Source organism: Bombus pyrosoma, linkage group LG7 (assembly GCF_014825855.1).
Source record: "Bombus pyrosoma isolate SC7728 linkage group LG7, ASM1482585v1, whole genome shotgun sequence".
NCBI lineage: Eukaryota > Metazoa > Arthropoda > Insecta > Hymenoptera > Apidae > Bombus > Bombus pyrosoma.
Window position 1 is genome coordinate 4,285,799 of NC_057776.1, and position 18,113 is coordinate 4,303,911.

An 18,113-nucleotide genomic window follows, 5' to 3' on the forward strand; every position below is an offset into this window, starting at 1 on the left:
GACTTAAAAGTTACTGACATACCCATCTATTTAACTATTTTTTTATTTACTGCATGGCTGCTGCACCACTTCATCATTGTACCATTGCATTTACGTCAAACAGTCCATTTATAGTAGTATATTTAGTTTCTAGACCTTCCATCATAATGACAAACTATAATCAATCAAAATAATTTTTTCTCCCATCAGTAAAAATCGTAAAATATAAATAATGTTTAGCGTCAAACGTTTTTTGTCTAAAACGTTAACTTACACACGTACACACGCACAAACACACATAAAATTTGAAAAAATTTAAAAAATTTGAAAATCGCGTGAGCGTAATTTTTGATTAATTACTCGCGTAGATGGGACATTACAAAATGTAAAACTTTTAATATAATTTTCTCGGGGAAATTTCAAGCAACGTAACCTATGTATACCGGAAATCATTGCCCACTACTGCGCGCTAATTACACGCAAAATTCCACTTCCACTCTCGTTAAAGCCAAATTGTTTATACACTCGCGTTTATTCCAATTTGCAGTAAATTATGCAATTATACGTCCTAGAAGTAATATAACTGCAACGGCAAATATACTATAATAAACTTTAACAAACAGAACATAGATAAAACAAAAATAAAAGTTTTTGTCTCTATAAAACTTGAAACTTCTACGTAGTACAGTAAAAAGAAATGTAATTTTAATTAACAATTAAATTGATGTCACATTATCAAACTAATATAATTAATTTTACGCGATCGAAATGAATATGATTTCTCTATAAGAAAAATTAGGAAAATTAAGTTTTATATTAAACCAATTTTTATTAATAATTATATTAACTTTTTATAGTACTAGATCATTATCATTTTATACGATTAAAATGTACATTATTTCCTCATATAGTTTTTCTTAACTCCTTTGTGCATACTGGGATATAACGTCTGAAATAAAAATGGCGCTCCGTCTAATTGACCTAACCTCAAGTAATAACAGCTTGAAATAACAGCTTAAGTATACACGGTATAATTAATTGATATATCGTTTATACGGAGATTTTTAGTCTACTGTATCTAGATTTTAATTTTTCCTTATGTATTCATTTTTTACTTTTCTAGTAGTTAATACATAACGTACATATATATATATATACGTTATGTATTAACTACTAGAAAATATATATATATAAATGCACATACAATGTAGTGGGTAGCACGATATAAAAAGATCGTAAAATCGGTCAGGCTAGAAAAGCGAATGGTCAGTAACCTGAAGATAAGAATCAGCAACCTCAGTTGCAGCCATATGAAGCAATCGTCCTCAATGCTGCTATTTCTTTAGCGTTTTTGTGTTGTTTCTTTTTTTATTGTTGGAATTTACCTTTTAATGTTCTTACACAGAGTTTTTCCTATTATTGGAAATGCTTTTTTATATCTTTGCAATATTTGGTTTTTTAATTATCACAACTCTACTTTTCCTTGAGATTATCATAACAAAAATGTTTACTCTTGTTATAACAATTAATAACTAAGTTTTTATAATCGTTTCAGGTATGCCTATTAGCGTTCCAAAAGAATAATGGCAGGATAATTTTATTATGTTTTTCGAAATATTTTTTGAAATAAGTGCCATTTTCTGAAAACTATATATTTAACACAATTATCAATACATCTAATTTTGACTGACAAATATTGAAAAAGTGATATTATTACAGCTAAATCTTTAGATATAGATTAACGTAGCACTAACTCTATTATTACTGTCACTATATTTCCAAAAAACGATTTCCCTACACAATTTTATTACATTTTGCAATTTTTATAGTATTACTCATACTATCCAATATCCTTTCGAATGAACAACCGGTTTTAAAAACCATATGTATATCTAATGTAGCAATATTACTTATACCCATTTTTTCCAATGTTTCCCAGAACAATATCAGTTTATTTAGGATTTAATTAAATTTAAGTTAATCAAATTCCTTAGTATATTTCGTTTCAATTTACATAGCTAAAATCATACGACTATAACCTGGATGCTAAATTCGAAGGCGTGGATAATTGCGGACTCGTCGACACGCAACTTCGTTTCTCGTTGCCTTTACAAACAGCGCTCTTTGACGGCCGTTAATAAGCTGTTTATATTTAAAGACGCGCGACTGACTGTTTACCTTCGTTGAAAGGGACGACGTATCTCATTCGAATTCGCCCGAGGAAATTGCTCATGACATGTATGTATCTATATCGGGTGCAGTTTCCTATTTCTTCACCCGGGGAAAAATAGCTAGTCTGGACGTTAATATGCCAGTGGCATAGATTTTTTTAATTATTAGCAGTGTGAAGGGAACTGATTCCGCGGTAGGATAAATTTGCGCTCATCGCCACCATTGCCTTTTCGACTCGGTCGGTAAACAAAAGCGCAAATTAAAAAGTGACTAGCACCGCGGAACGCGAGAGCATAAAGAAATTTTTATTCGTCCGCAGAGATCTTTCCTCAAATATTAATCGAATTCTCGATTGCTGTTTGCATTAACCTCGAGTGAAAAGTATGGCAATTGAAAGAAAGGGAAGAAATATAGAAACGTGCTGGCACGTTTAAGAGAGAAAGAGGAAGGGGAATTAATATTTTCAATGAGAATAACAATGGTTTCTGGTGAGATCCCCCATGAGAGCTGCCATGATAATACTAAAGTGTTATTTCGACGTCGTTTCACAACGTACGATTGTAATGAACATTTATGAAGCTGTATGACGCATTTGATTAACCTTATCTGATTTCTAAGACTTGGAATTTATACAATTACTCGCAAATGTATTTGAAATTTAGATACCATTGATAAGTTGTATGTATATATTATATGTATTACATAAACGTTTTTTGATTTCATGATTGATTTTTTTTTTTTGATGTCATGGTTATATTTGTAAAACTTGTAATCAGGCTGAAAATGTATATATGTATTTGAAAGTTAAAAGATATTTATTAGAAACATTTAACCAATAAAATATTGTTATATAATATGAACAGTGGTCTTAAACATATATTATATAGTTCTAAAGATGGATCTCTTAAATATTATACCTTATTAATACAACAAATGATTGGCTCTTCAAATACTTCGTAAAATGTATGTTTGCGATAAATATCTTGTGATTTCTACATTTTCAGATTAGTAAGGTATTCATAAAAAGTTTCTATGAGCGCTGAAACACTCTCATAAGTTACTCTATAAGATAAAATAAATAAAGATAAAAGAATAGTATAGTAACGTTGACTATGCAAGAGCCACCATGTTAGATACATTATTCAAGCATAAATTATGTCTGTATAAGTTATCAAGTTCAAATTATACACATAGTTAACTTCACGCTTTAGTTCTATAAATTATTTAATTATCCATTTCCTACTTATCTGACGAAACCTTTTGAAAAAAGTTGTTTTCTATTATTCTAGCTAATTTTCATTGCTACACGATAACGAATTATGAGATGACATAAATCCAACAACGTTGAAAATGTCAACAGCAACTGTCGGTGCATCGTTCTGGTAAATATAAAGTAGCATGACTCGGTGATGGGTCAGACCAATGGTCGGTATGAAGCCATTGTTAAACAGCGACAATCTATATCATACTATGTCAATACCCATTTGCGATATATGTGATACTGTAGTCTACTAGTATCAAGACTCACGATGGGACATGTCTCTCTGTGGCAATTCACTATTGCGACCCATTAGAGGAAATCTGCAGTATTTTGTCACAAGAATGATATGGTGATTCACGCAAATCTTGTTCAATAATAATATACATGCTATCATTTATGGATGATTAGTATAATTTCGGAAAAATTTCATTCCATAAAAAATTGATATTAGGTAGTAAAAAGTTGATTTTTCTAAATCTTTGTATAATATCATTCTCCCATTTCTGTTACTACGTATAGATTATATTATCATCAAGCTACTATGTCTAGATTATTAATTTTATTGTACATTATGCCTGTATATCTTTTATTCAATATTCATATAATTCTTTAAATATTCTTTTGATCTATTTTTTATCCCTTTTGATATTTTAGGATCACAACTCATAATGATGCGTAGAAGGAACATTTTCAAACACAGATTAAAGTCAAGATTACGTTCTCAAGATAAAAGACACGTACGAAAATTTGATACCATACACGATAGCTAACACTGAAACTCACATATCAATCTACTTTTCCAACTTAATAGTATGCAAACTAAATAATACATCATTTAAAAAATTGATAATAATCTGCAGAAAATCTATCGTCGACTACAAAATATCCAACAGCAAATTTCTTTTTGAAAATTCAGCAGAACAATTTACGATAGTTTCATACAGAACAATTCATCTCCTGCAGCCTTAAAAATTCCATCACGATAATCCTGGTTACTACTCTCTGCCTCACATCACATGACCTGTTTTAAACTATCATTAGAATCCAACGATATCTACACAACTTTAAACTACTCACCAATTCCAACCACCCCTTGCACGTTCATCATGCTCGAACATTCCACACCCCACCCATCATCCTATTTCGCACTGAAACTCAATCACCCTAACCGCGCTCTCTTACCGTATCTCCCTACAAAAAATTACCATTCATCAACGGTCCACGTTTTTCCAGCCGTCCTGGCACGCGCGACGTAATACATCGATGAACCGAAACGTTTTGTGGCTCTCGCCACTTCATCTTACCGTCGCTTGTATCGCGATTTAAGCCTTCAACGATATCCTAAAAGCACCTAACCTCAAACCCCGATAATTCCGTAACACTTAAAGGCGACATTATATGCGCACGCACGCACGCACGCACGCACGCACACCTTTTATTTAATCTCTTTCATTGTTAAAATGAACTAAAATGAAAAATATATTTCAATACATAAAATAGAAATATTCTTGTTCAGTTTTAGTACTCGATATATTTGAATTTTACTTCCTCTAAAATAGCAGAAACTTTTAGATCAATATATTTTCATTAAAAAAAAAATAAACATTTTTATAAGTAAGGTATAAATAGTTCTTAAATATTTGCTTTCAGTATATTCTTTTGTTTAATTTTTAATATTAATGGAGCATATATTGTATTTTAATACAAAATAATTACATATGAATTCATTTGATCTATTTTTATATATTCTGGTGAAATGAGATTCTGAAAATTTAAAGCTACTCCTTGGATTTATATTTGATTTTCAAGAAGTTATTCAACGTACCTTATAATAATGAAAGCAAAGCCGAAAAAACACCTCTCTCAAAAGATAAAACCTTTCAAGAATCTTTCACAACTGAATAGTAAAAACACGGCCGAAAAGACTATTCTTATGATAATACATATATAATAAGCAACCAAAACGAAGCGAATGTATTAAAAGAAAATTCTTCCGAAATTCTCAGCGCTTCAGAAAATGTCTCGAACGTCAAGTATGTGAATCAACATCGACCTACTGCTCTCTACGTTCTACGTAGTATCTTATCTGGCTTGTACCACTTTATAGGTGCTCGCGATCGTGAGCATCCCTGGCGTCTCGTCGGTGACCTCGGCTCTGGATCGAACGTGTTAATCTCTCTTCAGAAAGAGGTTTTCGGCAAAAGGGGGATTTGGAGGGGATGGTCGGAGGATGGGTAGAATAGAGATGGTGGAGATGAAGAGTGAAATTTTGAACGTGGGGCGTGCACACGTATGCGCGCGGGCCACTTTTGATCGTAATCGTGGCACATTGATCAGATTCCCCGCAGGCCTACGCGCGTTCGTACCGCGCGATCCACGGATTCTCTGGATGTTTATAAACGCCAATAACACCGGAGAATTTAATGGAACCGCTTGAACAATTTCGACCGTGGACTCGATTCGTTTGCATCGGTTTGAGTCAAGTAAAAGGGTGTGGTTAAGAGAATATATCAAGCGTAGAGAAATTGCATGCGCTGCGGGGAGAAAGTTTCGGGGCTCTGTCGGTAATACAATAGGATACTATTGAGTGCTATGAAATAGGTCCACACGAAGGACCATCAAACTTCATAGGAATGATTAGGATGATTTAATGTATTATAATGTTACGAATATATTAGAGTTATAGTATATTGTACGTAAAAGTTTTTGGAACTTTGAGAACAATATAATATTGCAACTTTGCTAACTCTGTAAGGAGAAGAGATTGTAACTGTGTATACTGTTAACATAATAAGCTTTGTTGATAATATAACGGGGCGTTATTAAATGCTACGAAATGAATCCATATGATAAAGTATAGAGATATAAGAATATATCGTTTATGTTGTGCAAAATTTTTTGAAAGTTCAGTAACACTGTAGCAAGACACGACTATAATGATCATATTGTTAATGGTTTCTACTGATAATACAATAGAATTCTACTAAATCTTATGAAATAGATCCATCTTAAAAAATATGTAATCGCGATGAAATAATTGCAACAATTATAAAAATGTTTTAGAAATACACATATTTGTATGTTGTACAAAAATTTGTGAAACTTCATTAAGACTGTAATAGACATATTATTAATACACTCAGTACTGTTGATATAACAATAAAATGTTATTGATGAATATATGGAATGAACATTAAGCTGTGCTGAATTGCTTATTGCGACTACGAAAACATCGTATGAATAAAATTATACATTATGCTAACTATCTGAGACTTCATTAGCACGGTAATGAAACACAACTGTAATGGTTATTGTTAAAGCTTGAAACAAGTTGGAAAATGTATACAAAAGTTGCAAGACATTTGTATTAACTGTACGCTTCGAAAACGTCACAAAAGTACTATGAAGTCTGCTATCTGTTATATTAACAAGTCTCGATAAATTTAATGAGACAACTTTTCGTAATAATTATATACTTAAAACAGTCATTCATACTGTATTAAATACTTTTGTAATCCTGACAAAATTTATACATATTTACAGTAAACATATAACCTCCACACATTTATTGCATTTTTGAATTCATCTTATACATTACCGACATAACCTCAAATATTACAACGCAAATGAAGCTTCAAAACGTTTCATATAACACATAATGTATCTATTGTTGTCCCAAATGTTTCTTTCGTTTTATAAGAGAAATAGATGCGCAGCATTTTTTGTTTTACATTATTTTATTGAGTTATGTATGATTCATTTCATGCAATTCCAATTGTCCATTTGATTCAATAAAATAATAGAAAACAAAGAATGTTGTGCATCTATTATTTCCTTATAAAACGAAAGAAACTTTTGGGACAATCGAGCATAAATGTTTTCTAACGTTTCACAGACTTTCATAAGTCACTATATTATCTATACATATTACATTGATAAATATTATTAAATTTTATTTTATCGTCAGTATTATTCTTATCAATAATATTGATCTTTCATAACGCCGTGTAACTTCGGGATTACATAACCTACATATCTACGTATTGCATATTTGATTTTATGGTTCATCATTATGTTATTGTATTTCATTAGTACTATTATGTATACTAAAGCCAAATAATTGCTTTATTATAACTATTATTTTATTATTAATTATTAACTTTCGGATTAAGGTAAAAGGTCTCTCAGAGATAAACAGAATTTTACTTATCAAGAGTTAAAAGAAGAAATTCACGTATAGAATAAAAGATTTTATCTTTTGAGTGTCGAATATATTAAAGACAGAGAAAAACAATTCTTTTGTATCTTTCGCCACTTTTTATTTATTAAAAATATCTATTTATGAATATTAAAAAAACAGGAAAATAATATTACGCGTTTACTAGGAAACATATCGAAATATCTAAGAAAAGTTACCACATAATATAATTCTCTGAAGTCATGCTTCGATTGAAAGAGAAAGAATAATCTAAAAAGAAAAAAAAACATGTAATATCAGTGAAGTATAATCAAGAATAATAAAAATATTAAAAAATAGTCATATTCGTGTGGTATTTGCATTGAAACATAAACTTGATGAAAAAAAAGTAAAGGTTTGTGGAAACAGAAATTTAGCATTTGGCAAAAAGTCGTGTAAACGTCAGTCGAATATTTGGAGTGAGATTCGAGATTGGTGATTTTTCATTAGGAGATGAAACGAAGGGAAAGGTTGGGAAATACCAGCAGCGATAACATTTTAAGAGATATTACTAAATATAATCTACGACAAACAACAAGAGAAATAGGATTTTGAGCGAGAGAAAGTCATTCTACCATTATTCGTCGCTTGGCACGAATAGGAAAAGTAAAGAAAATGGGTGAAAATGAGTTCCGCGTGAGTTAACCGATATATCCAAGCTTAGACCAATAGATATAACCATCTGGTTATTTCACAGAAATAAATAGAATTCATTCTTCGAAACGTTTCTCACATTTTCGACGAGAAGTTGAACGAGAAGTTTACATGAAAAGTGGAAAATTTTGTAGATTTACGTTGATCTGATGTAAAACGGGGATGCATATCGTAGGAAAATTATTCTCACGTTTGAAGAAACAAATGAAGAAATCACGTGTGCCGCTGATTATATAAAAATCAATCCTGTTACATAACCTAATAACATGTGACACAAGCAAAAATTTATCGAAGTCATACAACGATTTAGGGAATAAAATATAAAGTTTTAATAAATAAACTGTAAGCTTGGAACTTTTGTAAAGGAGGATGTCAAAAAATGGCCGCTTTTCGACCTTCTTGCGAACCATAAATTTGAGAATCTCTGAAGGAACGAAAACCGTTACTAGCATTTATGTGAAATGTGAAAGCAAAACGTAAACTGGGAAAGTTGAAAAAGACGAGCGCAAAGATGAAAAAATGGCAGCCAAACTTACCCACGCATTATACTTAATCTTCGTCTTCTTCGGATTCTGATCCACCTACGAAATAATTCTTTAGAAATTCTGCTGGTAAGTGAATTGAAGTTTGGAATCGAGCAAATCCGAAGTATCATAGAATCATTGGCTATTGTTCTCGCGTAACAACAATCTGATACTTCAGATTTGTCCGATTTCAAACTTCAATTGATTTGTCAGCAGAATTTCTGAAGAATTATTATGTCGACATGGACGAATAATCATACTGTAGCTGGAGCAGAATTTGAAAAAAATGAAGATTAAGCGTATGTAACGCACGGGTGAGTTTGACCCACTACCACTTTTTCATCTTTGCGTTCATTTTTTTCAATTCGCCTATCACGTTTCGGATAAATGCTAATAACAGTTTTCGTCCTTCGAGAGAAATGCTCTTAAATGAACCGTGGTGCAGAAATAGCCATTTTTTAACATTCCCCTTTGATTTTTAGGTTAGAATATGAAACATTGAACATTTATCGATGGATAAGTTGTGAATTCGAAAATGTTTGAAATATGAAATTTTTAATAATTCCTTAACGAATAAATTACTTGGAAATTTGCAGAAAAAATAAATTAATATGTTATACCATCTAAGAATACAATATTTATGTAAAATTGATTTTATATCTCTTGCAAGACCATCAGTTAGAGGAATTACATTTTCAAGTAACGGAGATGCAACTTGATACTTGCTGTTGAAACAGAATCCGACAAATAATTCATTATTTACTTCATTAAACTGCAAAAAATAACAGACGAACAATTTTATATCTTTCATAATTAACAGGATAGTCGCGTGTTGTAAACTTGAATTAGCGAATACCTACTGTAGAAACGAAGTTGAGAGGATATCAGTACAATGTAATAACACTGATTCACGAAAATGCAGCGGCTACTTCATTTACAGCTGTCAAGTATGAAGATTCCTGTTTCATTAAACGTACTACGTTTCATTATGACCTTTTGTTTGCTTGGAAAACAAACGTACTGCAACAAATATCTGCATTTACACGTTTCAATAATTCCCTAATCCTAAACTTAACACTAGCCTTACCAGACTTGGTCAAATGACCAGTTTCAAAATTTCATTTTAGGTTGTACATTCATTGTTATTTCTTTCGTTCATCTAACTTTATATAATTTCTTGTATTAACAAAAATTGAGAAATTGATTGTTCAGATAATATAAGGATTTACATAAAATCAGATGAACAAAAGGAATAATAATGAATGTACAATTTTAAATTAAAGTTTGAAACCGGGCCTGGTAAGGTTAGTGTTAAAGAAGAAAGAAGTAAAATAAACGATGAAATAAAACGCAAATAAAATATAAAAGCGTAGGAAGTGAAATTTAGTGTGAGTATTTATCGCGGAAAGCAATGAATAAATACGGTGTAAATATATAGGTATATACGTATAACACGGCGTGAAATACAAAAATTACTGGAAATTCATACGTATATAGATATAGGTATCAATTTTAAACTTCCTTTTGTCTGCTACTGCATATCTATTTCTAAATGTCCAATACTATCGAACTGTAGTTTTGTATCGGACGGCAGAGTTTCGAATTATTTAACACAGCGATTCTCAAACCAACGCTGTACGTCGCACGTGCACGATGTACATTATGAAATATTTATCGTCGATGTCAGATTAGATGATTTTGTTGAATAATTTTATTAAAATCGAAATAAAAATATATTTCATTTGTTTTTAGTATCATAATTAACCAATCAAGGACCAAGCAGTAAAGTAGCGCATAGAATTTGAGTAAACATGATACCATTGCACGATGACGAATTTTAGAAGTATGGGAATTTGAAATTTTGAAAATGTTGAAGAATTTTGAAATTTCGTACAATCAAAAATGCGAATGATGGTACTGAAATTGTTCAATCTCGATATCGATATCTATCTATTTTTACATTTTACTCTACTTAACCTCACTTTTCGCATCGTTCCATAAATATTACTTTCAAAAATTACTAAAAAAGTAACGAAGCCTAAAGTATATCAAACCAATCCCAACCTCAAATCTCTCTCTCAAAGAACAAACAAACAGTGACCCAACAAAAGAAGAAGAACACAACTCCAACCATGAAGGAAACGACAACCTAGCCCTTACAACTCACAGCAAAGTTATGTTTAACTAACGAAAGATGTTCTTACTTAGATAGGCGAATGTAGTGAAGCTGTGTGCGGGAATGAGAGAAAGATCGTGTTAGTTGGAGTAGTTGGCGTGGAAGTTTAACGAAGTGTTCGAAAAAGGTAATCGTAATAGGCAGTGAAAGGAGAAAAAGAACCTGTCTTTACCGGAAACGGAACTGGTAACTGATGTAATCGAGTGATTAAATAATTAATTCATAATCTTCATAGATTTCAGTGACGAAAAAAGGAGAAGAAAAACTCAAACAAAAAATAGAAAAAGAGAAAGAGGTAGAAGGAGAAGAAAAAGAGCAACCATGTCTGTATCGGGGACGAAACTGATGGCTGATGTAATCGAATGATTAAGATATTGATTCATAAGCTTCATAGATTTCAATGATGGAAAAAACGAGAGAAATCAAGCAAAAAAATAGAGAAAGAAAAAGAAATAAAATGCAGCAGTATCTGTATTGGAAACTAAACTGATGGCTGATGTAATCGAGTGATTAAAATATTGATACAGAGGCCTCATGGATTATAATGACAAAGAAAAAGAAGAAGTCAAAGAAAAAATAGAGAAAGAAAAAGAAAAAAGGAAAAGAAGAAAAAGAAAAAGAAAAAAGGAAAAGAAGAAAAAGAAAAAGGGAAAGCAGCTATGTCTATATCGGAAACGGAACTGATGGCTGATGTAATCGAGTGATTAAAAAATTGATTCATAAGCCTCATGGATTTCAACGACAAAAAAAAAGAAAAGGAAGAAGAAGAAGAAAAAAGGGGAAGAAGAAGAAGGAAAAGGGGAAGAAAAAAAAATTAATCCGATCGTTCTGCACGGTCACCTCGTCCACGGTGGGCGTCGAGTGAATCGTGAAAGAGAAACTCCCCGGTGGAAACCCGCCTAAAAGGTGGTCGGAGGAAAAATAACAAAAGGAAGAGTTTGAGCAAGAAGTAAAAATGGACGCTGCTGAAGTTGGAACAGACGAAAAAAGAATAGGTGGAGCACTTTGGTCGAAGGAGGAAAGGAGGGGAAGGAGAGGAAAGAGTAGTGGTGGGGGAAGTTGGAGATCGAAAAAGTTTTTTTATCGACTAATTGGTTCATTGCCTTATTGAATATAGTAGAAATGGTATTGGACAGGAAAATAATAACGAAAAAGAAATCGGTCTCGTTGGAATTAGGAGAATCGGAAGGGTAGCAATAGGATGAATGTGAAACATGAAATATACAATACATATATCTAATTCATAAATCGATGGATACTCACATCAGTTGTATGTGTTAATTTAGATGATCTTTAAATGTGCATACAAGTCACTAATAGGATTAACTAATTATAGAAGCAAAGCGGTAGTCTAATTGCAATAACAAGATAGGTTAGGTTCAATCATATAAACGTGATAAAAGGAAAGTACGCAGTGAAGATGGCGAATGTTTCTCAAGATTAACGGTAGTCGTAACGTAAGAAAAATATACTACTATTCGGAGATCAGATATATCACTACCATGCGTCAATTTGTATATTTTTAAAACACGGTAACATAAGTTGTTATTATTAGTAGGATTAGCTAACTATGAGAGTAACGGGATTAACTCGTCCTGTAGAGCCTACATATAGAAAACACGATATACAGTAACACAGTGGATATTTATAACAGTTTATCAAATTATTCAACAATTATTATTTGTCTTTTCGAAATAGATTCGTTTTTGGCAGTAAATACTATAATAATACGGACTATAATGCACTTAGATCTAGGAAAAGAATAGAGGATTATATAACTTTTTTTAATGAGATATGTAGTCCATTAATCTTTTTCTTGGGTCCGCCGATTAATACTTTAATTTATGACCTCACTATATCTCTTCCACCAACTATACATTCAGGCTAGGGATAAATGACCGTTATAATTACAAGATGAAGCTGACACTTATTAACCGGGTGTAATAGAAGGAAAACTAAATTATATTATATCTCCAAAAACCTTATCATAGACCTGTTTTAAAAAAAATTACATAACTTGTAATGAAAAATTATATACTTGTTCAAGAAAAAATTCATATACATCAAAAATAGATAATTATTTTTTACCTTTCCTGGATATGCAATATACACTTTAAGGTTAAGTTTAACTATTCATTCGAAAATTGTGTACATTCAATAATATTTATTTACAACAAAATTCACTATATCTTTTGAAATCATGCTTGAATTAATGAAAAGAAGGTAAAGAATGGAAAATTATATGTCCTTTATATTTTATTTCGCTTCTACCATGAAAATTAAATAAGAGTTCTTTTATTATTGCTAACACTCCTCTATTCAAACAAAGGCCATTATCATATTATGTCATGTATTGTGTCTTCTTACAATGCTAATAAAATTTTAAAATGTTTTATACAGTGAATACAATATGAACATAAAAGTTTTTATGATAAACATCTAAATACTTTTATAAGCCAGTCCATGTCAATAGATATGACTTAAAAGATTAAACCTGGCAAATGTTTGGCGACTTATGAAAGGCGTTGTACTTCTGTGACCTTCGATAAAGGATATAATTAGAGAAATCGTTTTGAAGGAATTTTCCTCCCAAGGGATATACTTATACTTCCGGTGAAGAGTTTGGAAGGAATGTAATAACTCTAGGAACATTAAATCTTCCGCTAACTTTCTCATCGATCGGAAATTAATTACGCCGGAAGTCTGGTTAACGCCCGCGGGACTGATTCTTCGTGACTTTCCGTTTTCGCCGCACAGCTCCACGTTTTTTTCTATTTTCTTGCTACTTTTAAATGCTTCAGAGAGAAAACATCTTCTACAAATTCGTATACACATATTTTACAATTCAATCGAAATATCTTTGCAACTGTGAAGATAGTAAATAAAAAATAACTGTTTTAATGAAAATTTAGTGACTCTTGTGGCACATAAATCTGTACAGCAAAATTATTAAAAAATTTGACTGTTCAAATAAAGAAATATCTCACCTGTTACGATTATTTTTAAAAATTGGATACTGTCTTCTCGTCAGGTCGAGAAATATGCGATATCTCATTGTAAATATAGATATATATGTCACAAAATATTACTACTGCAGTTAAAAGTATAAAAAATATCAAAACTCAAGATATTGAAACATTAACCAAAAATAATATCATAATATTTGAAAGTCTTTAATTTTCATGTCCTTTGTATATTTCACTGCAATAGTAATAATATTTTAACATGTATAGATAGGATATACAAAAGTTAATTATAATTGTTAAAGAATAGAATTTAATTTGCGTGTGTTTGACTGCTACATTGAACGCTATTTTTTAATAATTATAACTGATTTTTTTACATTTCTACCAAGCGATACAATACAATGACGTGAATAGTATCTGTTTAATTGTTGCTAACGATAAGTTTATATCCACTAGAATTTTAGCATAGAATAACTTTTATGAATAAGAGAAATATACCTAATCGCCAGGTCCCTATATAAATCAACAATTCTTAATATCTCTATAGCAATATGCCATTTTGCAAAAGATTTTAAATCTAGATATCCATCCACGCTTTGCCGTGGTGCATGTACGACTAGTACGGCCCACGCGACAGACACAATCGTGCAGTTAATCCCATCGCAAACTTCTCCAAACCGAACTTGCAAAACTCACAATCCCTCCTCAAACAATGCTACCTCCCTTGAAACACCTACAACGGCCACGAATATTCATCACCAGTGTACTCGATTGACAACTCAAGAAGTAACAATGTAAAATACTAAAGCAAATATACAATCAAAAGAGTGGCAAAATAGATGAAAAAAAAACCTTTATTTATTTGAACGAAATTTTAATAATTAACCTATTAATCAGAGAAGATAATTTAATTCGTCAAACGGATTCTTAACCTTTCATACATAATAACTGCCTTACTTACGATATAATATATTTGTATCTTATAATACGTTCAGATTCCAGCTGAAAATTTGAAAAATAGATTTACAGAGGTGAAACTCGATCTATTTGATTCATTCTTAATGTTTTGATTATAGCCATTCCTTATTAAACTCCGCTAACAGGTTAAGCTAACTGCTGGCGGTTGAACTCACGCACACTAACGTGAACGTCTGTTATACGAATTTCAATTATGTTGGTTAATAACATAAATTCGTCTCGTTTCTATATTTACAACAATACATGTAATAACAACAGGTCTAATTTACTACACAACATAATTTAAGTTCACATGTGTTACAACACATCACATATATACAAATTATTTACCCACCAACAGAGTCACGCGAATAGAAATCTACTCTAACCAAATAAATAAAACGAATAAAACACCAAATTACAAGGGAAGGATAAACCTAATCCAAATCGAAAAGTTAAAAAAAGAAGAAAATTGAAAGAAAGCGAAGAAGAAAGCAAGGGGAAGAAAAAAGAGAAGAAAGGCAATATCAAAACCATAGTGTGTGTAGTGCAGGTGTTGACACACTGTCTGGCGTTGAACGAGAGGGATATGCGTGGAAGAGGAACGAGAACTGATACACTAGAAGCACCCTGTTTGAAGGGGGAATAGGCGAGATAAATAACGGTGAAGAGGAGTGGTGGCGTGTAGAGGAGGGACGAGTTGGTAGAATGACAAAGAAGGGACGGTATATGAGAGAAAAAGGGAGACATTGAGCACTGTAAAGTCGATAGGGTAGGTAGAGAACGCTAGAGTAGTAATGGTGGGGATAAAGAGTGAGGACGCGAATGAAGAGTGTGGACGAGAATGAAGAGAGGAGAGGGGGAGGAGAACGATGGGATAGAAAAGATGAAAACGAGAGGACAGGAGGTAAGTGGGGTAGGGGGTAGGGGACAGCAGTTGGAGGGACGATGGAAAATTGCGTATACCGGGCCGAAGGATAGAGCGGGAAAGTGGGCGTGCTCTGTTGCATGGAAGGTGACAGAGATAATGGGCATGAGGAAGAGGAACGAGAGTAAAAATGAGTGAAAGACAGTGGAAAAGCCTGCGAATTGTAAAGACAGACGCGGTGGTACACAAAGAGCCAGCTGCCAGAGAGAACTGACACTCTTAAGAAGGATGGACGGAAAAGACAATGCTTCGTTGGGTGGGAAAAGGATAGACGAGGCAGATGTGTATAGGAGGGGAAACAGGAGGAAGTTCAAGAGATAGAGGAAGAGAGGAAGAGAAGAAGAAAAGAGAGGAACGAGTCAGGTGGAATTGTAAAAAGGAATGTAGAAAAGGTTGGAAACAAAGAGGGATGTATGTGCAAAAGGATTTGAGGAAAAAAAAGAAAAAAATAAAAGTGAAGAGAAAGGGAGAAACGAAAGAAAAGTATTGAGACGGAGGAATTAGCTAGACGAATTGGTGAGATAGTTTTATTCGTTGCCTTCAAACGAAGAATCTATTCTAAGATACCGGAGTTGTTAGAGGTAAGGGTGTAGAAGTTGATTAAGAGGGTAGACCTGGTAATGAAATGAATAATAAAACGGGCTACCGCTAATTGAATATCAATGATACATACAAGATACCGGGGGACTGCAAAAGAGAAAGAATCGTTTCGTAATTGAATACTATCTGATTCGGAATACAGTTCCAGAACAGAGTAAGGAAACTTTCCCGTAAAAATGAACGAGGACGACGATAGTAGCGAGGAAAAGGAGTTTTCGGGAATTCCAGCGCGATCAAAATTCAGTGAGAGCGTAAATTTGTAAAGACACGGACGAAAGCCGCGGTTCTCGTTCCGTATGCCGTGGAGCGTGGCGACCGCTTCTTCGGGAAATAATTGAATAATTCATTTCGTAAACTACAATTTGAATAATTTCGAGTCTATTCGCGGGAATTCGCTCGCCTCGTTGGTAATACGTGTATAAAAGGATACTCGTTAGCAGGGAGGAAATTAAAAAAACGAGAACAGAGAGAGAAACGAGTATGAAAGAAAGTGGGGGGAGGGGGAGGGGGAGGGGAGGAAAAAGAAAGGAAAAGAGAAAATGGAAACGTGGCGGTTGGGAAAATTAACCTTACTTCTGGAGGCAGGTGGTTCCCTCAAATATTCCTTTAAACCTAGTTAGAAAAAATTACATAATTAAGTGGCCGATATGACCACTTCTGACTCTGATCTTGCGTCGTGCGAACAATGTTTCGTAGTTCACTGTACTTAGCGTAGAAAATTCTGTTTTCGCCCTTTTCTCCCGTCATCGCATCCTATATTTTATCCTATTATCGTTTCATAGTTTCTATATGACTTGGGAATTTTTCTGTTAACATGAAATTGAATTTATTAGAATTACACGTTGAACGTCGTTCCCATTAATTAATCCCCTGTTATTGTTATCGGATACTACTATACCGGTATAGGCAACAGAAAATATGAAAAAAGATATGAAAAAAGAATATGAAAAGATCGGGATTAAAGTTATATACGTTTATCCGTGTCTCACGTTAATGGTGATCAATAACGTTCTGCTCGCCCTACTTTCGGCTCTTTCTTTTTCTGCGATAATTTATACGAAACGGCATAAAATGATTTGCGCAACACACACACACACAATGTATACACACGTATATACAGTCATATATCAAAAATGCAATACCTCGTGGTCATGGGTCCAATAAATGGCGGTCGGTGGTTCGGGGCTGTGACGTACCACGCAAGTGAGATTCATGGTGCTGTCTTTGTTTATGAACATCTCTGGTTCTCCAACGATCGACGTGACAGGTTCTGGACAATAGAAAATAAAGGAAAATATGACTCACCATACGTAATAATTTCTCTTTGAATCGAACAAAAACAAACACGAAAAGAACGATGCGAAACTAAACCGACCAATGAGGAAGGGAATATATAAAACATACGCTATGTTCCTCTTTCATAAGGTGAAATTCACGCGGCGATGCTGTGCACACAAATTGGCTGCACGTACAATTGACGAGGAAAAAAACAACTGTTTAATTGAAATTCACAGTAAAGTCAAAATTGCGAAAGAATTCTCTATAGCTACGCTTGATTGCACGCGGCAAATTGTACAATTGCTTATGGACACGTTGGTCGTCGATTCGACAGCCGTTCGACTGAAATGAAATTAACGAGTATCCGGTGACGAAACAAGA

The 18,113-nt window shown here is 33.0% G+C and overlaps 1 protein-coding gene across 3 annotated transcripts in view; it reads right to left on the reverse strand.

Annotated features, from left to right (window-relative positions):
* LOC122569744 overlaps positions 1 to 18,113 on the reverse strand; it is a 62,097-nt gene that overhangs the window by 38,279 nt on the left and 5,705 nt on the right. For all 3 annotated transcript variants that reach the window (XR_006317562.1, XM_043731276.1, XM_043731275.1), the window contains exon 4: positions 17,597 to 17,724. Coding sequence is in view for 2 of the 3 variants with exons in the window: in XM_043731276.1 (XP_043587211.1) it covers positions 17,597 to 17,724 (128 nt within the window). In the remaining variant the exon portion in view is untranslated. The remainder of the gene's footprint in view (positions 1 to 17,596; positions 17,725 to 18,113) is intronic.